We start from the raw sequence: 21,730 nt of genomic DNA on the forward strand, positions 1-21,730 counted from the left end.
CTGCCCACTACAATGGCACAAAACATGTAGTAACTATGAATTGAATAATGATAACTAGAAAGACATAAATACACACACACACACACACAAATAAATGGCATGTACACTTTGTTTAGGCAGATTATACTTAGGATATTTATCAGTTCATAGTCCTGGACACCTTTACACATAAGCTAATAATCAGTTGATGGAAATTTCAGTTACAGAGTTACCAAATGTCTTTTATTAAACAATCTGATCTTTTAGCTTTTTGTTCAGTAAAATTAAAAATATATGCTGCGGCAATGGATAGGTTCTTTATTGTGCACTGAGTGGTTACATGGGAATGTACAGAGATAAAATTAATTGAGCTACATACACTTAAGACGTGTGCATTTTATTGCATACAAATTGCACCTCAAAAATAAAACTAAAAGATGCAAAAAATCCTCCACGGTCTAAAACAAACAAAAAACTTGGATATGCAACTGATAATTTAAAAATTATAATTTCAGACTTGTACAGTATCTTAATTACTGATTGATATTTAGTCAATGGTAGCATGAAACACCTTTTTCCTCTTGTGTTAATTTTTTGGTAAACTAAGTTTCTGTGGAGAGCAGGATGGTATCCTGTTTTGATACTCCATATGTATAGAACAGTAGTTCTCAGACTATGCCGAAGTTACTCCACTTTATAAAGCAATAATGTGCCATGAGCTACTTCATTTTGAGGTTAAGTGCTGAGGTGGAATGACTCTATACCTTGTTTGTACAAAGTAAACAACCACCAACTGCCTGGCACAACCCCAAACACAAACTGTTAGATAAATTAATCATGCTAAAAAAAAAGACCATCTGTGAACTTATCAAATTCATCAGAAGCACATGGATGCATGGTTGTATCAAACGCAAATGTAAAAAACCAGGCCCATGAGCTTATGGAACACACCAGACCACCAAATAAAGCAACCCCTTCATTCAGGACCATAAAAGGAGGAGCAACCGAGTCTGCATACAGCGAAACCCTGACCCCATCATCTGGTCACTCCTCATGAGTCTTGTACAGGAAAACTGCTACAAAGAGTAACTTCTTTGTCCTTGGCGTCTGCAGAGCAGTTTCTCCTGCCCATGGGACCACACGCCTCACTCCAAGTTGACATCTCAAGCTGACACGCTGAAACTGCTTTCTGTCCAGACGTTGGCCAATAAGTTCTTGCCCTTTGACAGTTCTGCGACCCTGACCAAGTCCTTTGGCGGGTTCTAATCTTATCAGACCGCCTACATTGACTGCATTTTTATCTGCTCTCTGCCTTTGCGCTCAGTTCAGCCTCCCGAACCTCTGGGGCTGCCTTAACCCTTTCTTAACCTTTAAGTTTGGAATAAAAGAACTGTGTTTGCCTGGATTATGACTATCAGGTGACCTACAGGTGTTCGGTGAACTGCCACCGATGAAGGTGGTACAGCCTAGAAGTTAATGTTATTCAACAAATTCTGACATTGTGGAAAAACACGAGTGTTTGGTCCGTTATCGCTCTAGCTAGCTCACGACAGTTATTTAGAAGAATACAGTGATCTTTTTATAAGGGAAAAAAGCCTTTAATTTACCGGTTTGCAAGTAAGATGGTGAGGTAGCTCCGTCCCGGATTTTGTATGAGAACACACAAGGAGGTCCTAGAGGGGCGGGGGACATACTTCACAGTCCTCGTGTCCTGCTTTTTTTATAGGATACTTCAAGCGACGTGCGTTAAGTAAACTTTTCCTTCAGATGCTGATTCTAGTTTCCATCTCACACATTCTCAAAATCCACTCTCCCCGCCATGCCCGAGGGCTGTTATGATCTGGATACATTCTAAAACCCATTTGCTTTTATGTTTTCACCTCCCTGCGTTATAAACCCCTCATTCTCTTATGGTTAGTCTACTTTCAAGAAAAGTCCCACTGCCGGATTAAACTGGACTTGCTGCAAGCCAAATTGCAGCTTGAGAAAAAAAACAACTCAGTACTAAGATCCGGAAAAAGGAAAGGACTACAACTCACAGAATGCAGCGCTCCCCCCGTCTTTTAGAGTCCCTCCTTCCGGCGGCCAGATGAGCAGGGACCGCTCGCTTCTTCTCTACCCCATTCGTCAGCCTTCCAGTTCGAAGGGGCGGGGCGGGGAGGAGAGAAACAGAGGACCCCGATGGCATATTTCCCGCCACCTGGAGACGCACGGCGGAAAACCCGAAGAAAAACAGACTCCCAATTGGATACTCGCAATTTGGCGTCAGAGAGGTCAGCCAATCAGAATGTGTATATACTCCACGAGTCCCGCCTCTTCCTCCAGGAAAGCTTTGTGGCGGGAAAAGTTCGGAAGTTTTCGCGCGGGGGTGGAGTCAACCAAGGGACCTCCACGCGGCTTACCCGGAGACAATTCCAAGGCTGCGGGCATGGCAGGGACCGTGGTGCTGGACGATGTGGAGCTCCGGGAGGCTCAGAGAGATTACCTGGATTTCTTGGATGACGAGGTGAGGGGGTCGGCGGACCCCGGGCTCTGGCTCGGTGCCCTTGCTTCCTCAGGGAGTTCCCGCGGGTTGCATCTCCTAGTCCGAGCCGCAACCGTGCGGGGAACTAGACGTTGTCCAGATCCGCAGCTTGTGTGCAGCTGCGCAGCTGTCTGATTGGCACTAAAGTCTCCTACCGCGATCTTGTAACTTCTTTCGCGGTTCTGAGAATTGCTAGTGAGTGTTCTATAGGTGACCTCTTCCTGTTCTGTAACTTGTCCCGAAGTACAAGTGACGGCCCTACGCGCGAAAGGCTGCAGCTTACCAGCAAGCACAAACAAAATGGCAAAGCCCGCCTCGGCCTTTTGTGCATTACGCTTGACCTTCATGGGGGTGGGCGGAATAGGGAGCGACTGCTGTAGGACAGGAGTGACCCGCCAGCCGCGTCGTAGGGTGCTCAGTTAATGGTGAGGAAAAAGGACTTCCTAATTTGGCTGCTTTCTTCCATATCAAATGAGATGCAGATAAAGTGACTGGTATTCAAAGCATTTGCAATTTGAAGCTATCGAATGTTGATAGACCACATCAAAAGTCTGATGATAAAGGAAAAGCAATTTAAATGTGAATTTTTAAGCAGTCCGTTTAATTTACACTTTCATTGTATATGTTTAAGGGGTACAACATGTCTTGATACACATAGGGGAATGCTTACTACAGTCAAACAAGTTAGCATATCTCTATTAAATTTCCATTTTGGCAAGGCTTTTAAAAATACTATCCTTTTCAGATTTCCTGTGAGCTTATTTTAATTCCCTCACAAAACGTTAAATGACAATATGTAGAAGAGCTATTGGTGATAATGGGAATAAGGAAGTCGTTATAATTGCTTTCTTGTGTACTGGGGATTGAAACCAGGGGCACTTAAATGCTGAGCACATCACCAGCTCTTTTTATTTTTTGAGTCAGGTCTCTTAGTTGCTTAGGGCATTGCTAAGTAACTGAGAATGTCCTTGGATTTGGGATTTTTCTGCCTCGCCCTCACAAATAGTTTGCCACCCCGTCTGTCTTTCATTATAAATTCTTATAGTATCCCCAGTAGGGTGTACTTTTAGTTTGCTGCTAGCGAATGAAAAGGAGAAATTGATGAACATGTACTTGGGATTCAGCTCAGCTGCAAAGATTGAGTTATTTATCTTGCTGTGGAGAACTGCTTTTTAGAAATATATTTTTGAATCTGTGACCATTTTGCAGGAAGATCAGGGAATTTATCAGAGTAAAGTTCGGGAGCTGATCAGTGACAACCAATACCGGCTGATTGTCAATGTGAATGACCTGCGCAGAAAAAATGAAAAGAGGGCTAATCGGTGAGTGGCAAAAGTTCCAGGGGGATTTTCTTGGCTCTGAGTGAGAATGACTCCACCTCTCTTTTGCCCAGATTGTAACAGTCTTCCTAGGAAAGGATCTCGATAACATGGGATTGAGTAGAAGCTTTCATTGCATCTCTTGTACCTATGTTGTTTACTTTCAAAAGGAGGTGGTGGGCATTTTCTTTTCAAGTGCCCCTTCTTCCAATGTTTAGCTGAATGGCATTTAAAAGTCTTCGATAATTTGAATTAAAGTGAGTTCTTAGTTTTGATATATTTTGCTAAGTCTTCATAGGGTGGAAGAAGAAAGTAGGAGCTGGATTTTCTCCTTGACCATATGATTTAAGAATGTTTACTTCTGTTTTGAGGGTCAGTTTTGGTTGGTTTTTTTAACCCACCCTCCTGAACCCAGTTCTGCATGCTCTGCCTAATTATTTTTTCTCTTGTCCATTTGCAGCCTCTTAAGTAATGCCTTCGAGGAACTGGTTGCTTTCCAGCGAGCTTTAAAGGATTTTGTGGCTTCTATTGATGCTACCTATGCCAAGCAGTACGAGGAATTCTACATAGGACTGGAGGGCAGCTTTGGCTCTAAGCATGTCTCTCCCCGGACTCTAACTTCCTGCTTCCTCAGCTGCGTAGTCTGTGTAGAGGGCATTGTCACTAAATGTGAGTGGACTAGAGGGAGGCCCCCAGGAAATGGAGGTGGGATAGACTGAGGGAGGCCAGGAAAGCAGGAGAGGTGATGTAGATCAGGGTAGCTTGTAATTTCAGAGAAGAAGAACATTGAAATTATGTAGTAAAAATAGGTGGAGCCTAGTTTGTGCACTGTGTGTAGTGGAATCTTTTAGTGATGATATGCGCTTGCGGAATTGATGAATTCTGCTGAGAGCTAAAGGAATCTTAGTTCCTGAAATTCTTAGTATAGCCATGAACTCCTACGATTTCTTGGTTGGGATCACTGGCACTTAAAATTTTATATGGATATGGTGATATATTGTATATACATATAAAAAGGACAGGTAGTATTGAAATAGCCTAACCTAGTCAGGAAAACACAGCATTAGACATACTCATAGTCTTGCACGGGTTTGGAACCCACCTCTATCACTGTGTAGCTGGTTGACTTTACATGCGTGTTTTCCATCCCTAGGTTCTCTAGTTCGTCCCAAAGTTGTTCGTAGTGTTCACTACTGTCCTGCTACCAAGAAGACCATAGAGCGACGTTATTCTGATCTTACCACCCTGGTTGCCTTTCCATCCACTTCTGTCTATCCCACCAAGGTGAGGGGAAATGGATCAATAGGACCTCTTTTGGGGTTGGAGTCAAAAGACTCCCATTGTAATGCAAGTAATTGAGCAATAGCTGGTCTTTCTTATAGAGGTAGGTAGGGTGAATAGTAAGGATTAATCCAAAGGAAAGATTCAATACAGGCTAAAGTTTAATGTGAAAATTCCACATTTCTTCTTAAAAAAAGAATATTTACTGTAGAAAATTTGAAATACTGTGGGAAGGTTAAAAAATGGAAGTCACCTATGTAGATATTTTAGCAAAGTTATAATTTTATATGTACTTTAAAAAATGGCAAATATTTACAGCGTATGATGTTTTTGTATAATCTAAATATTTCACTGGATTTGGGAGATGGGTTAGGGTTAAATGACTTTATCATTCAGACTGATTTAAAGACAATGCAAGGATTTCTTATTTAATGAAACAAGATCATTACATTACTTTGATGTCTGAACTCATTATATCAAAGAATTCCATTCTCCTCCCCTTTATAAAATTTTAATCGAGAGCTACTATATTCAAAGCTTTATTAGACACCATGGAGGACAAAGAAAATATGACTGGATTCTTTTTTTCAATCTTGTCAATTGGTAGAAAAATCAAACTTGTAAAGAACTAAAAAACAAGAATATCAGAATTGTAACTGAAACACATTTCAGAATCTCTTGGTCTCCAGATGAAATGACATTGGGAGAGCTTAAGTGACCTACGTATGGCTCCGGTTACTGATGAGCCTAAGGACTAAGACCCATGTGTCTTTAGTGTAGGCCAATTGCATTTTCTAAGTCCCCCTGTTTTCTTCATTAAGTTCTCTACTTTAAAAATTCTTCTTTAGAGAGTATTCTTCTGATTACTGTGGCCAAGCTTTTTTGCTTGGGAATTGAATAAAATTGGGCCAGGTCTCCTGGAAGTTGTCTAACATGGTACTTAAGAACATGAACTTTGAAGTTACACCTGCATTGAGCCCTGGTTCTGCCACTTGCTGTGTGACTTTGGGAAACTTACTTCTCTCAGTCTGTTTCTTTGACCATAAACTTTGGAGAACATCTTCTTTATTAGGGGGTGATAATTACATCAGATAATTTTATAAAATAATAGCATAATTCCTGGCACATAACCAGCACATAATAAGTGAGGGATATAAGTGGTGGGTGTGTTTTTTTTTTTTCCCCCCAGTACTAGGATTGAACCCAAGTGTGCTTTATCACTGAGCAACATACCTTTATTTATTTATTTATTTATTTATTTGGAGATGTTTCACTAAGATACTTAGAGCCTACCTGAGTTGCTTATCCTAGACTCAAACTTGGGATTCTTCCACTTCTCTCTCTCGCTGGGATTACAGATGTGCACTTTTATGCCTGATTGATTGTTTTTTGAATTCAAATATTGAGGAAGTAAAACTGTAAGAATGTTTTTGTAGAAATTTAGTGAAATTTAGTATACATATAGGAAAGCTCACTTAAATATATAACTTGATTTTTTTTTTTTTTTTTTAGCAAGATGAATATACCTGTATAACCAGCATCCAGATCAGGAAATAGAAACTTACTAGCACTCAGCAGTCCTTGAGAGCCATGCTATCCTGATATCTGACAGTGTAGATTAATTTTGCCTGTTTTATGTAATGATTTTTTATGTTGGGCTTCTTTTGCTTAACATTGTGTTTGTGAGAGTCATCCATATTGTTTACAGGGGTGTTTCATACATTTTTATTGTTGTGTAGTATTCATTTATGTGACTAGACCATGTTTATTTAACCATTCTATTATGGATGATTTGGATACTTTTTGAAGTTTTTACTATCAGGAATAGTGCTACTGTGAATATCGTAGTGCATGGCTTTGGATGAATGTTTCTAATGTGTATTACCTAACAGTGGAAGAACTGAGTTAGAGTTTAAGCATATAATAACCTTCATAGCAGGAATAAAAATCCTAATTTAAATGTTAATACAGCCACAGTTCCATCACAGTATGTGTTGTCCTTTCATTAGGTAGTTTGTAAATAGACCAGAGATAGGGTTGGAAAAAGCTTTCTTTTTTTGTTCCTGGATGTTAAATTTTTTAAAAATTTATTTTTATTGTAAACAAATGGGATATATGTTGTTTCTCTTTGTACATGAAGTAAAGGCATATCATTTATGTAACCATACATTTACATAGGGTAATGGTGTTTAATTCATTCTGTTATTTTTTCCTTCCCACCACCCCTCCCACCCCTCTTTTCCCTCTATACAGTCCTTCCTTCCTCCATTCTTGCCCCCCTCCCACCCCCCATTATGTGTCATCATCTGCTTACCAGTGAGATCATTCGTCCTTTGGTTTTTTGAGATTGGCTTATCTCACTTAGCATGATATTCTCCAATTTCATCCATTTGCCTGCAAATGCCATAATTTTATTAATCTTTATAGCTTTATACATCTAGGTTAGTTCCACAATCTGGCTATTGTGAATTGAGCAGCTATGAACATTGATGTGGCTGTATCTCTGTAGTATGCTGATTTTAAGTCCTTTGGGTATAGGCTAAGGAGTGGGATAGCTGGGTCAAACGGTGGTTCCATTCCAAGCTTTCTGAGGAATCTCCATACTGCTTTCCAGAGTGGCTGCACTAATTTGCAGCCCCACCAGCAATGTATGAGTGTACCTTTTCCCCCACACTGAATGTTAAAATTTTATGAAGTTTTTTTCTGAATTATATTTCCCATACCAGATGAGTACGGCCTTTTAAAGACAAGACTAATTAAAATAACACTATTTTCTATGTGCCTTTCTGTAGGATGAGGAAAACAATCCCCTTGAGACAGAATATGGCCTCTCTGTCTATAAAGACCACCAGACCATCACTATCCAGGAGATGCCAGAGAAGGCCCCAGCTGGCCAGCTTCCCCGCTCTGTGGATGTCATTCTGGATGATGACTTAGTGGATAAAGTGAAGCCTGGTGACCGAGTCCAGGTGGTGGGGACCTACCGTTGCCTTCCTGGAAAGAAGGGAGGCTACACTTCAGGGACCTTTAGGTAAGAGGTCTGCCATGAAGTGCTTGGGATGCTATTGGCAGTTCTGTTCCTGGTAGTATATTTCTCCAGTTTGCTGTATTCCAGGGAGCTCTAACTAACAGGTGGAGCAGAATATCTCTCATACCACTTTCCTGTCAGATAAAGCTGGTGATATTTACCGTTTCATGTCAAAAGTAGAAGTTATTGCTGACATGATTACAGTCTTGTGGCTTACCTGGAAATTTCTCGCTTATTCCCACCGCCTTCCTATATACACTTCTGCCTTAACCTCTGTGACTCAGTAGGAGATAAATAAACTTTAGCAGTGGGCATCTTTGACCTACTTGGGTCACAGAGCAGATCAGTTGTTCACTTCAAAACCACCTTTTCCCCTGGATTTGCTGTTCTATTTTAATAGCCTAAAAAGGCATACTTCTGTTGGAGGAACTAGCTCCTGTTGGGAACTGAATATAACAGACTTTCTCTTACTCTCTTCTTTATGCCAGGACCGTCCTGATTGCCTGTAATGTGAAGCAGATGAGCAAGGACGCTCAGCCTTCATTCTCTGCTGAGGATATAGCCAAGATCAAGAAGTTCAGTAAAACCCGCTCTAAGGTCTGGGCACCTTTCAGGGGACTAAGGGTGGTAATGGACTTGAAAGAGTTGTTTGGGTATGTCACTATCTTTGCACTGGATCAGGAGGAAGGTCAAGGTGTTTTTCTTTGAAGTTAAAATATCAGTGTACCATAGAGTCTTATTTATTACTGAAGACATGAATGATGCTTTATTACTTAAGTTTAAAGGCTGTTGTTTTGTTTTAGTTCTCTAATTTTTTTTTCTTTTTCGTGGTAATGGGGACTGAACCCAGTGCCTTGCAAGTGCTAGATGAGTACTCTGCCACTGAGCCAGGCTAGCTTCAAACTTGGGATCCTTTTGGCCTCAGCCTCCTGACTAGCTGGGGTTACAGGTGTGAGCCACTCCGCCTCACTTTTTTTTTTTTTTTTTTTTTTTAATGAAGACAGGGTATCCACCTTTAGAATTGAATAAAATATATGGATGTGTGATAAAGATTGCTGCTGAAGTACAATACACAGTCTTATTAAACTTAAAATGTTTTGAACCAGGGAATACTCCTTTTTCTCGCTGGGGTTACAGGTGTGAGCCACTCCGCCTCACTTTTTTTTTTTTTTTTTTTTTTTAATGAAGACAGGGTATCCACCTTTAGAATTGAATAAAATATATGGATGTGTGATAAAGATTGCTGCTGAAGTACAATACACAGTCTTATTAAACTTAAAATGTTTTGAACCAGGGAATACTCCTTTTTCTCCTGCCAGGGTAAACATCTAAACAAGTTTTGGAACTAGGCTACCTCTATCTGCTCTGATAATGGTCCGGTAATGTGATTTGTCTTAGAGCAGAAGCTGTTAGAATTCAGAAAAGTGTTCATGTTTGTATGTTTCTTCAAGCATTTTCTATAGACTAACATATAAAGTAGAGCTCTGCAAAAGATCTCACCAGGCTTTTCACTCTTATTATCCTGCACTAGGATATCTTTGACCAGCTGGCCAGGTCATTGGCCCCTAGTATCCATGGGCATGACTATGTCAAGAAGGCAATCCTCTGTTTGCTCCTGGGAGGGGTGGAACGAGACCTAGAAAATGGCAGCCACATCCGTGGGGACATCAATGTTCTTCTGATAGGTATGGTGTTGGGGATTGCTTTAGACTCTTTCTCTTACCTTGAGGACTGGGGTTGTGAGAACTTATAATGTGTAAGATTGTGTACTCTTGTACCTGGTAGTATTTCAGTCCTATCAGAGGGCAAAAATGAATATTTTTCCTCAAAATTATTCCTGAAATTCCTGATTTATCATATCTGACATGTATCCTTCCATGATTAGTAAAGGAAAAAGTGAAGAAAATAAAATTTAAAAACAAATTACTGTACTTTGCACCCTTGCGGTGTCAAGAGCTATGCTAGAAAAGCAGAACTCATCTCAGGGCGGCATGAGGGGCGTTACTTAAAGAGTCATTACCACCTCCGTCCCACAGGAGACCCGTCAGTTGCCAAGTCTCAGCTTTTGCGATATGTGCTTTGCACTGCACCCCGGGCTATCCCAACCACTGGCAGGGGCTCCTCTGGAGTGGGTCTGACAGCTGCTGTCACTACAGACCAGGAAACAGGTAAGGGTGAAAAGGTCCTTGGCAAAGACCCAGCATGAGATCAAGCATGGGTTTTTGAACTTGCTCTAGGCACTGGCTTGTGTTTGGAAGATAGAGCTGAAAGGTTAGTTGGGGCCAGGTTGTAGAGGACTGAGTATTCTGCAGGAGTGGGTGAATCATTTTAAGTCTTTGGGTGAGCTTCTGTTGATAAGAATATTTCCTAAAAGGTGATTTGAAAGGATTTCAATGGAGAAAGCTTAGTAAATTGGAAGGAAAATAAAACTGAAGATTGGACTGGTTATCAACTAGAGGAAGGGATTTGAAGACCAGTGAAAAGAGCAGGCGTCTAGCTGGATATCACTTGAGGAGGATGAAGAGAGAATCTATAAAGGAAATTTAGGAGAGGCTAGTTTAGGGGTCAAAGTGATGAAGAGATAGTGTTGAGGTTGTACTGAAAAAGTGAATTCACTGGAGTTTCCTGTATGCCTCAGAGCCGAAATCTCTATATGTGCGTAGGAAGGAGACTAATCCCTCTTCTTTGACACCTATAACTCAGATCATGCTCTTATTATTACTTCCCAGGGGAGCGCCGTCTGGAAGCAGGGGCCATGGTCTTGGCTGACCGAGGTGTAGTTTGCATTGATGAATTTGACAAGATGTCTGACATGGACCGCACGGCCATCCATGAAGTGATGGAGCAGGGGCGAGTGACCATTGCCAAGGCTGGCATCCACGCTCGGTTAAATGCCCGCTGCAGTGTTTTGGCAGCTGCCAATCCTGTCTATGGCAGGGTGAGTGGAATCAGGCCCTGAACTGTGTCCTTGACTTCATTTAGTTTTGCTGAATAACTGGGCCAAGAAGTTAATTCTAGGGGAATAACAGGCCAAGATAAACTCATCATCTTGTTATTGTACTTGGTTTGGAGTATTGTACTTGGTTTGTGTTCTTACCCATACCTACACAACAGAATTTTCTGGAAAGATATTTAAAAATAACTTTTTCAAAATACAAAACAAGTAAACAAAATGATCTGCAGTCTCACAATCCAGATAACCTGTGTTGTCTTTAAAATCAATATACGGCTCCATGCCTGTGCATGCCTCTAATCCCAGGGACATGGGAGGTACCGCAGGAGGATCACAAGTTTGAGGCCAGCCTGGGAAACTTTGCCTGACCCTATCTCAAACTAAAACCACCAAAAAAGAGAGAGAGAGAAAGAAAAGGATCGTTTTCTAATACCTTTTATTTTTATGTCCTACTCCAGACCATTTCACTGAAGTTATAGGCTGGGAGTGGAAGAGACAAGTGTTGGGGGAGGGGGGGTTTGTTTGTTTGTTTGTTTTTGTTTGTTTGTTGCAGTGCAGGGGCTAGAACTCAGGTCCTTATGCATACTAGGCGAGCATTCTATCACTGAGCCATAGCACCAGCCCTAATAATTTTATTTTTATCAGCTTCTTTCATTCTACCAGTAAAGTCAGGTAGGTAATTATTTTTATAGATGAGAAAATGGAAACATAGGTTATATAATTTGCTGAAGTGCCACAAACCTGAAAATACAGAGTTAGGATTTGAATCCAGAGCTCAAATGATACTTTGGCAGTTTATGATCCCACAGTGTGTATTTCTGAATCCAGATTTCTGAGTTGGAGTTCTTGATAGCTGTGATTGAGGAAGGGTCCATGGGTTGGTTTTAAGGTACAGCCTGGACTGAGAACCATAGTTTTATAGATTACCAGTAATGTTTTTAATCCTTCTGAAGAATGATTGGGAAGTATAAGAAAATGGCAGAATCTGAACTGTGAACATGGTTCACATTGTTGTTGTTACCCACCATATTGTTAGAATGCTGTCTGACCATGAAATGTGAGTAGGCAGGCAACAGCCCAGAGGGCCCAGAACTGAAAGATAAAGAGTGTCAGGGTTTGCTTGCCTACCGAGCCCTGGGTTTGGTCCCTTGCAACACACACATACATTAAAAAAAAAAAAAAGAAGAAGAAGAGAAAGAAAAGAAAAGAAAAGAAAAGGAAAGAATCCAATAATCCAGTGTCAGATTTTTCTTCAACACCAAAGAAAAATCCCTAAATTCCTAAGACATTTTGATTTCTAGGTTGTTGGCTTTTTTAGCTGAGATGTGACTCATCACCTCATAAGAGATTCCAAGGTCCCAAGTCCCTCTGATTAAACTAGCTAGCTGGTCCTGTCTTTATGATAGGTAGGGGATGAAGTCATCTCTCAGAGTTGGTACTGTGTTGCGAATGAGACCAGCAGAATTCAGCTTGAGAAGGGCAGGGCTGGGGGTGACACCACATTCAGTCTGTTAGAGTGCCTGTGCTCGGAGTGGGCTCCTAGTTAGGTTACCTGAGCTTCAGTTGTGGAAGGTTAGCAAGTAGAAGAGATGATTTATGTATTGCAATAATTTTAAAATCCTGTTTTACTGGTTCTAGTCTTTTTCTATGGTCCAGTCTTCCATTTCTGCTTCCAGAATAACTGTGGCCTTGTGCTTTCTTTCTGTGGATGTCACTTCCACTTTTTTCTTGTGTTCCCAGTATGATCAGTACAAGACCCCAATGGAGAACATCGGGCTCCAGGACTCACTGCTGTCTCGATTTGACTTGCTCTTCATCATGCTGGACCAGATGGATCCTGAGCAGGATCGGGAGATCTCAGACCATGTCCTTAGGATGCATCGTTACCGAGCACCTGGGGAGCAGGATGGTGACGGTGAGGCCATGAGAAGAGTGACTAATGAAAGGGGTCCTAGAAAGATTGTTGTCTCAGGCTCAACCCAGGGGGAGGTCGGCGTTCGAAGGTTTAGGCTGATGTTACTGATGCTCTCACCTGCCTTCCTACCTGCCCTGCTCAGTGGAGATTATCCCAAGGAGTGTCTGTCTAGTTTTGGGTCCTGGAATATCTTTGGACAGCTTGTTTGGGCAAGGCAGTTCCACCTTTATTTATCAGTTCCATGTTTTAGTTTCCTTCTGAGTCCTTGCTTTCTGAGTCTTGGTCTCTGTTCCTTCTCTGCTATAGAAGAAGCTGTTCCCCTGGGTTAAATAAACTCTCTTGTTTTCCTTTCTCCCAACTTGGGTTCCTCAGCCATGCCCTTGGGTAGTGCTGTGGATATCCTGGCCACAGATGATCCTGACTTCAACCAAGATGACCAGCAGGACACCCAGATTTATGAGAAGCATGACAATCTTTTGCATGGGACAAAGAAGAAAAAGTGAGCATTTCTTCTACCTTCCATTGAGGGAATCAGAGATTTGTATATCCGAGCTTAGTTAAGGCATTAGGTGCTCATGCTAAGGTCATCCCTAGAATCATAACTTTCGGGGCCTGTTTTCTTCTTTTCTGAGTCCACAGATATACCCTGTATTCTGGCCAGTGACTTGTAAATGGTGGATGATTCTAAAAGATGACATTTCCATCTCATGGGGTGTGATACATTCCTTATACACACCACGTAGTTATTTGTGGTGTAGGATCAGTAGATAGCAAGCATTGGAGAATTGCAAGTGAATTTGGATAAAGGAGACTTGTGATCAGGTGTTCAAAGCATGAAATGTGGGAGCTTGTGTGTCTATTTTTGGCCTGGTATGGTTAGACACATATAGCATAATTGTCAAAGCCATTTTGGTTTACTTCTACAGACTTTTGGAGTCAGAAAACTGAATTTGAGTGTACTTTAGCTTCTCTGAATTGTTAGTTTTCTCATCTAAAAAACAGAAGCTAAACTTGTTATCTGAACTGCCTAACTCACAAACCTAAAATTAAGTAAAAATATGTGACAGGGCCTTGTGTACATTCCATGTACATGGCAGTTATGATATTAGGTTTTTTGCTCTGCCATTTGATCTTGACTTCTCTGAGGAAAGGTGAAGCCATTCACCCAGCAGGTAGTAAGGTGTGGCGGGGAAGTGTAATTCACTTTGTCTGGGTCCAGGGAGAGGATGGTGAGTGCAGCATTCATGAAGAAGTACATCCATGTGGCCAAAATCATCAAGCCCGTTCTGACACAGGAGTCAGCTGCCTACATCGCAGAAGAGTACTCACGCTTGCGCAGCCAGGACAGCATGAGCTCTGACACTGCCAGGGTGAGTGTCCAGGGGGAGCCTGGACCTTAGGGGCCCTTTAGTTTATGTCTGGAACAGGAGTCCCTAGTATCTGGGAGCTTCGGCAGCATTTTAACTTAATTAAAATTTAACTAAATTTTAATATTTATTATTTTAACTTAGTTAAAATATTATTTTAACTAAGTTAAAATTCCTTCTTGGTCTGAAGGGCTTCCTGTTAACACAATTTTAATCATTTTTTTTTAAAAAGAAAAAGAAAAAAGGATTCTAAAGATAACGTGCATCTCAATCAGCAAAATGGGAGTGACTTCTGGAAACTGACCTAGTCTCTATTCTTCCATGCAGTGTGAAAATAAGAAGAGCTATCCTCAAATAGAGCTGTCCTCTATTTGAGAGTAGTCGGCAGAAAGGTAGATGAAAAGATCATGTATACATATTTAAAAATATATACTCCAGTGGGGGTACCTGTGTAGGAACGAATGAGTGAATTTGATTGCAATGAAGATGCTGATTTTTCCTATAGAATTCCCTGGATAGATTTTGAATGTCAGGGAAGGATTTCCAAAATATGATGTTTGGGCTAGATTTTGACAAATAACCAAGAATTAACAATCAAGAGTTGAACAATCGGCTGGGGAGATAGCTCAGTCGGTAGAGTGCTTGCCTTGCAAACACAAAGCCCTGGGTTCAATCCCCAGCACCGCAAAAAAAAAAAAAAAAAAAAATCAGTCCTGAAATGAGAGTTGAACAATCATGATTGTTACTCAAAGCAATTTCTAGTAAGGAAATATAGCTGGCCTTGAATTTTTCTAAATCTTTTGAAAGCAGTGTAGTTCACATAGGATTTCACAACAGAAAGACCCAAGTTCAAGACCCTCATTGTGTAACGTAGACATTGGTGTGATCATCTACTGTAGCCTCACACCCATTGTGTTCTCGTGTTCCACCCGACTTTCCACCCCCAGTGGCAGAGTGTTTAGCTCATCACTGTATTGAAGTCTTAGAATAAGCCTTATGGAGCATAAACCATGACTTCTACTCATGTTTTTAACTTTATTTTTTAAAGATTGTATCACTTGTCTTCTTCATATTAAACAACTCCCTTTCTTTTTCAATGTTTTTCCCCACACATAAACTGTTGTAGTCAAAGAACCTCTCAGTGAACCAAGAACTGATCAGAATGTAGCATTTTAGTTGTGCTCCTAGTGAGTTTGGTAAATCTCTCCTTTTGGATTTTCCGGTTAAACTAGTACAGGCTGGAATTTTACCAACTTTTTAGGTGATTCAAGAATTGGAGCTTGTCATGGAGCATGTAACTTCCAAACCCTTGTAGCTTGCCAAGACATTAAAAGATTTAGTGAATATTCAAATGTCAACGCATCTGTTTTTTGATATTGGTGTGAATATAAATGGAAATTTAGAAAGCTCAAAAATAGAAGCAAATGAATTATGTCATATAACAGGAGATGGGGAGGTGTGATGGGAAGAACAGACCCTATGTTTGATCCCAGCTCTGCATCTGGCTTTTGAAACTTGCACAATCCTTTCACTTCTTAGGTCATTTCCTTATCCATAAAATGAAAAGGTTGGATAATACCAGGGCACATCAGAATCACCTGAAACCGATCCCATTCAGACAATAACATTTTAAAAGATAAAAGTGCCCCATTTTGGTATATTCCCATCCCATGCAAACCACTTCCTGGGAATTGCAGGAGTCCTCTTCCTCTGGACTTAAGTGAATTTACACAACTTAAAAAGTCTGTCCTCAGATTACCAATTTTATGCTGCTCTCGGTGTGACCTTGAATAAATTATTTTAAACTCTGATTATCATTTTTCTCATTTACAAATATTCTCTAAGTTTTTTAGGGTTAAATGATAGAATAAACATTAAAGCAAACTTCCTGGTGCATTGTAAACCAACAATAAATGATTATTTTTCTCCCTTACATACTCTTTCTAACCTTTTAACTTTCTAGCTCTAAGATGCCTAATTTTCTTTGTTCACCTGCTCCTCCCTTTCTGAACACTCTGATGTATATTTCCTTGGCCATTTTTCTTTGTGAATTTTAAATGAGATTACAGAGTTCAGAATTCTTCACTTGGGTGTTCTGGAACTTTTGGGTAGTGTCTTCATTTCCCTTTGCGTATGAATGTTGGGCATTCTATAGGATTCTGAATAAGCAATTCTTGTTTTCTTCCCCAGACATCTCCAGTTACAGCACGGACACTGGAAACTCTGATTCGATTGGCCACAGCCCACGCGAAGGCTCGTATGAGTAAGACTGTGGACCTGCAGGATGCAGAGGAAGCTGTGGAGCTGGTCCAGTATGCTTACTTCAAGAAGGTGAGAATTGAGGTGCTTGGGCGTGAGAGGTTCTTCTAAATAATCAGAGGTGCACGGATCTCTCAGCCCTCCTGTGGCTTACTTCTGCATTTGGGTTATCAGTGTAAAGCAGCATTTGCCTGCCAGTGTTCTCTGATCCTCATTTCTTCCTTTTTCTCTGATCCTCATTTCTTCCTCTCGAAGGAATTCACAGTGGTTCTTTACCCTGGCTACACCTGAGATCTTGTGGAAAGCTCTATGATATAGATGCCAGGACTCCTAGAGATTTTGGTTTAATTAATGTTTTACACATTCAATCTGCTGCTTCTCTAACCCTGCTTCCTTTGCATCTTAAGTAGATATTTCCAGAAGAATTGTCTTGAGACTTACCTTCTTCCCTCATTACCTTTCACCTGGCAGTCTCTTTAAGTGGCCCATTGGCATCTCAAAAACTCATGTCAAAAGAGGAACTCTGAAACTTGCTTCTTATTCTGTCTTCTCTTTATGTTGGTGACATTGCATCTCTGTCATTTTAGATACCAAGTCTTGAAGCCTTGACCCCATTCCCCCCATGTTGCCCCATTAGGTGAATTGCAGCCCTTGGGGATTTAGTTGTGGGCTTATTATGCTTTTGCTTTTTGGTAGGTTGGGGGTTATCCTAAATTTCAGTTGAACACCTGATTTACAAAGACATGAATTGCTTTGCACTTGACCATTATGGTTTAGAGCCCCGTCCCCATTTGTTTCTTTATTCAGTAAACATTTATTGAGTACCTACTGTATGAAAGGCCTCCCAGCATTTTTAAGACAGGTAGCAACCTCTCTTTCTTCCCTTGTTCCTGGAACTTGGGGCAAGAGAGGTTAGGTAAATCATTAGAGATGTGGAAGTCACTTCTGCAGATGGTGCAGAAGGGACCCTTACTCAGAGTTTTGTATTTGGTTCCCTGGCATCAATGACCTGTCTTGGCACTCACACTTCTCTTGGTTCTAGGTTCTGGAGAAGGAGAAGAAACGTAAGAAACGAAGTGATGATGAATCAGAGCCAGAAGATGAAGAGAAAAGCCAGGAGGACCAGGAGCATAAGACGAAGAGGTAGGGTGGAGCTAAGACAAGTGAGAGGAACGTCTCCTGTTGGAGCCAAGGAGAGGGGTGGCGGGTGGGTCAGTGCTACTTTTTGACAGGTCCTCAGGAGCCTATTTGTTGTCTGGAGATTTTCTCTTGTAGAAAAAGTATGTACAGGCCTATGCCTGGTGTTTCACTTCAATTATAGATGGTTCTGTTTCCTTTTGGTCAGAGGAACAGGCTGGGACTCCTCAAAGTATCACTCAATATCTGTGGATATTTTAGGAGGAAGACTCGGCAGTCAGATGCCAAGGATGGAGACTCTTACGACCCCTATGACTTCAGTGACACAGAGGAGGAAATGCCTCAAGGTGAGTGAGCCTTCCCCAATGGATCAAAGAGGCTGTTCCGTGGACTCCTGATCTTTTAATTTAAAAGTGCAGAGAGATGCACTGTATTTTCTCATGGTCTCCCCTTTGGCTCCCTACTTAGGGGCCTGTATTGAAGAGGTTTGTCCCAAGAGAACCTTGAGGGAAACCTATAGTAAAAGGAAATAGGTTTTTCTCAGATGTTTGCTTCCTCCTCAGTGAACTATGATCTTTTGCCAAACCTGGGATAAGCACCCAGTTAATGTATGTTTTGAATCTTCTGCCTGACTTAATTGTTTTATTGTTCAGTAGTGATTTCCCTTTTTTTAATTGTTCTGCTTGGTCCATAAGAATCGTAGGAAAGAAGAGTGTTTGCAGGCTCCATGAGGGATGGGGAGTGGAGAAGATAACTTCTGTGGTGTGGGTGGAAGTGGCTTCACTTTGCTGTTTTTCCATCTTCCTCTGAAGTGCACACTCCTAAGGCAGCGGACACGCAGGAGACCAAGGAATCCCAGAAGGCAGAGTTGAGTGAATCCAGGTTAGTGGGGAATTTAGTCCTGCACTTGGTGAATTGCTGCTGAGGCAAGAACTAGCTCCTGGCGGGAGAGTGTGCAACCAACTGCTTACCAACAGAGCAACACTGGTGATCCAAGGGTTTTTAAACACCTTATAGTCTGACTATAACGTCAAACTTACAGGAAAGTTGCAAGGGTAGTATAAAGAACTTCTGGTAGCTTTTACCCTGACTCCCCATTTATATTTTACTGTTTGCTTTGTTAATTCTCTGGGAATTTGAATCATGTCCTTTGTGAGATCAGGAAGAAGAGACTTAGTAAGGGCAAAATTTGTGAAACTGTAATCTTGGGTTTTTCTCATGTGGGATACATGTGGTTTTTTTTCTCATAAATTGTGGTCTTTTATTTTGAAAAAAAAAAAGATTTTTTTACTAGAATTTGAGAGAAACATTTTTGTCTAAATTTTGTGTTTACTAAACACCAAAGAAACTATATCTAAGGTTCCCTTTTTATTTTTAGATCTGAAACAGAACACAATGTGTTCTGTGAAGAACATTTGAAAAACATTGAAAAGTTGTTAGGGAAAAACATCAAAATCAACTATAATTCTGCCCTCCAGAGACAACTGATGAACTTTATTTTAAAGTGCTCTCTGACTTAGATCTTATACAGATCTCACTCTTAATGACTATAGACTTTCCATAGTATGGATGTGTAAAATTTTTTGAACAAATTTTCAAATGATGAACTAATTATAATTAGGGCAGTTTCGTATAATTGCTATTTACAGTAAAACATTCTTACATTTATCAGTGTTACACTCATGCAAGTATAGTAAGGTGAGTTCCTAGAAATAGACTCCCTGGGTCAAAGGATATGTGCTTTTTACACCCAAGTGTGCTGTACCAGTTTACCTTTCTATTGTATGTGAAAATGCCAATTTCCAACAACCTGGAAGGCCTCTGATTTTATTTATTTATAAATTTGTTTTGTTACTGGGAATTGAACCCAGAGGTGCTTTATTACAGCCACATCTTTAGCCCTTTTTATTTTTTTTGTTTTGAGATAGGTTCTAAATTGCTTATGGCCTTGCTAAGTTGCTGAGGCTGGCCTTAAACTTTTTGATCCTTCTGTCTCAGCTTCTGAGTTGCTGGGATTTCAGGTGTGCACCACCATACATGGCTTAAGTCCTCTAATTTTAAAGTGGTATTATTTCTTAATGTGCTAGAAGCTTTGTAGTACACAAGGTTAGCTTTAAAGGAAGATACTCAGGAGCAGCCATCAGAGGCTGAGGGGTGTGTGTGTGTGAAATGAGAATATTGGGGGAACACTTCTGCTGTATTATCACATTGAGAGTGTTTGAATTTACTGCTCCTCCACCTTTTTTCCTGTCTTGGGCAGGTTGAAGGCATTCAAGGTGGCCCTCTTGGATGTGTTCCGAGAAGCTCATGCACAGTCTGTGGGCATGAATCGCCTTACAGAATCCATCAACCGGGACAAAGAAGAGCCTTTCTCTTCAGAAGAGATCCAGGCTGCACTGAACAGGATGCAGGATGACAACCAGGTCATGGTGTCTGAGGGCATCATCTTTCTTATCTGAGAAGGCCTCATCTCTGAACTTGGGGTGTGCTAAGAAAGTTTCTCCCAAGTTTCCAACCCCCTCCCTGGCACTAGCCTATGCCTTCAATCCCCAAATAACAGTGTTTAATTGAACTGAAGTTGAGGGACATGGGTGATGAAGTTGGATCAGCACCTGGTGGGAGATTTGGAAATGGGTGATGAAAACTGTCATGAAGTATGGCAAGGGAAAGTGGGGAAGGACTAGAACTCGTTATCTTTATTGCAGAAGGACTGGATGGTACACCCCACTTCCCATCCCAAATAGACCCAGCATTGTTTTGTGCATATAACATGACTTTTCGAGTCTTTTGGGGCACAGCTGGTTTCTGTTTATCCTTTCTGTTTGTTGGCTGTTTTGCTTTTCCTCCAGAGCACTTGGGTCTAGAAAAGGCTTTGAGTTCTACACTGGTGGAGAGGCTCTGAAGCAGGTCATGAGAAAGTTTTTCTTTGCAGTCAAGACTGATATGTACTTCTGAACTAAATATCTAGGATATTGAATAAACTTAACCATTTTTATATGCATGGCCTTAATAATGTTTGCTTTTATTTATTTATTGTATTATGGTATGGGGGAATTGGACCCGGGGTACTCTACCACTGAGCTGCATCCTCAGCTTTTTTTTTTTTTTGAATCAAGATTTGAGACTGACTTGGAACTTGCAGCCTTCCTCTTCAGCCTCTTAAGTCACTGGGATTATGGGTACATGTGCTTTTTATGTATATATTTGTTTTCTTGAAAGCCTGGTCTGCAGATTTCCTGCTCCTGAGTTTGCACCAAGCTACCATAAGGTGGCAGCAGCCTGCTGTGATCTCTTTGGGGATTGTGTTTTTCTATTGAGCCAGTTTTCTTCCTCCATAACCAAGGTTTTATCAGTGAAAACAGGTTGTGAAAACCACACTGCTGATTTGGAATAGCTAAATGACCACAGAAGCCAGTAGATGAAAATCCAGGAGAATTAACCCTCTGGATTTTCTGAACCTGAGTCATTAAGCCCCTTGACAGAGAAATGAAAAGTCACATACCCTCAAAATCATATGAGTTCTTGCCCATGAAGAGCTCTCCTCAGGATACTTTTGAAATTACCTAGTGTGGAGCCTTTGGGATTTGCTACTTTGTATAAGTTTGTGGAGGGGCAAGAACAGGGATTTACTGTTGCATGGTTTAAGTAGCTTCCAAAGATCTTTTAAGGTTAGGTAAATAGAGCAAAAAAATGTGTTACTTTATGAGTGTCAGGAGTAGGGTAGAGGTTAATGCTATGAAAAAAATCAAGGGTGTTTAGGGGCCTCATCAAATACTCTTGTTTCAAAAAGGACTCTATCCTTCATCCCCAAGGAAACAGGCATAGAGCAAAATAAGTGCACCCAGTATGTTGGTAATATTAGTTTTACCTTGCTAACTGTTTCAGCTCTCTTTGAGCTTGCCAAAGAATAGAAGGTAGAAGACAGTGTGTTCAGCTGACAAAATAGATTTTTGTTTTTATTTTTTTTG

At 40.9% G+C, this 21,730-nt stretch overlaps 1 protein-coding gene across 2 annotated transcripts; it reads left to right on the forward strand.

The window, feature by feature from the left end:
- Nucleotides 1-2,240: 2,240 nt before the first annotated feature.
- Nucleotides 2,241-20,679, forward strand: MCM3 (minichromosome maintenance complex component 3). 2 transcript variants are annotated; one of them, XM_079147634.1, is made up of 17 exons: nt 2,241-2,485; nt 3,713-3,825; nt 4,283-4,491; nt 4,976-5,106; nt 7,896-8,134; nt 8,620-8,728; nt 9,663-9,816; nt 10,168-10,299; nt 10,861-11,069; nt 12,825-12,999; nt 13,372-13,498; nt 14,219-14,369; nt 16,557-16,697; nt 17,668-17,768; nt 18,024-18,109; nt 18,575-18,644; nt 20,023-20,679. In XM_079147634.1, exons 1-17 carry the CDS (start codon nt 2,267-2,269, stop codon nt 20,219-20,221), a joined length of 2,565 nt encoding a protein of 854 aa, XP_079003760.1. In that variant the 5' UTR covers nt 2,241-2,266; the 3' UTR covers nt 20,222-20,679. The 2 variants fall into 2 exon arrangements, with proteins under 2 accessions (XP_079003760.1, XP_079003761.1); XM_079147635.1 differs by lacking the exon at nt 3,713-3,825 and having other exon boundaries at nt 2,326-2,485.
- The last annotated feature ends 1,051 nt before the right edge of the window (nt 20,680-21,730 follow it).

The sequence above is a fragment of the Sciurus vulgaris genome (genome assembly GCF_902686455.1).
Source record: "Sciurus vulgaris genome assembly, chromosome: 7".
In the NCBI taxonomy this organism is placed as follows: Eukaryota; Metazoa; Chordata; class Mammalia; order Rodentia; family Sciuridae; genus Sciurus; species Sciurus vulgaris.

What these genes read in the sequence shown, in the direction of transcription:
- MCM3 (XM_079147634.1), top strand. Translation starts at nt 2,267, where the DNA reads ATGTGTATATACTCCACGAGTCCCGCCTCTTCCTCCAGGAAAGCTTTG. An exon ending in TGGATTTCTTGGATGACGAG is followed by an intron (nt 2,486 to 3,712) that starts GTGAGGGGGTCG and finishes ACCATTTTGCAG; the next exon opens with GAAGATCAGGGAATTTATCA. An exon ending in CAGGAGCATAAGACGAAGAG is followed by an intron (nt 17,769 to 18,023) that starts GTAGGGTGGAGC and finishes TGGATATTTTAG; the next exon opens with GAGGAAGACTCGGCAGTCAG.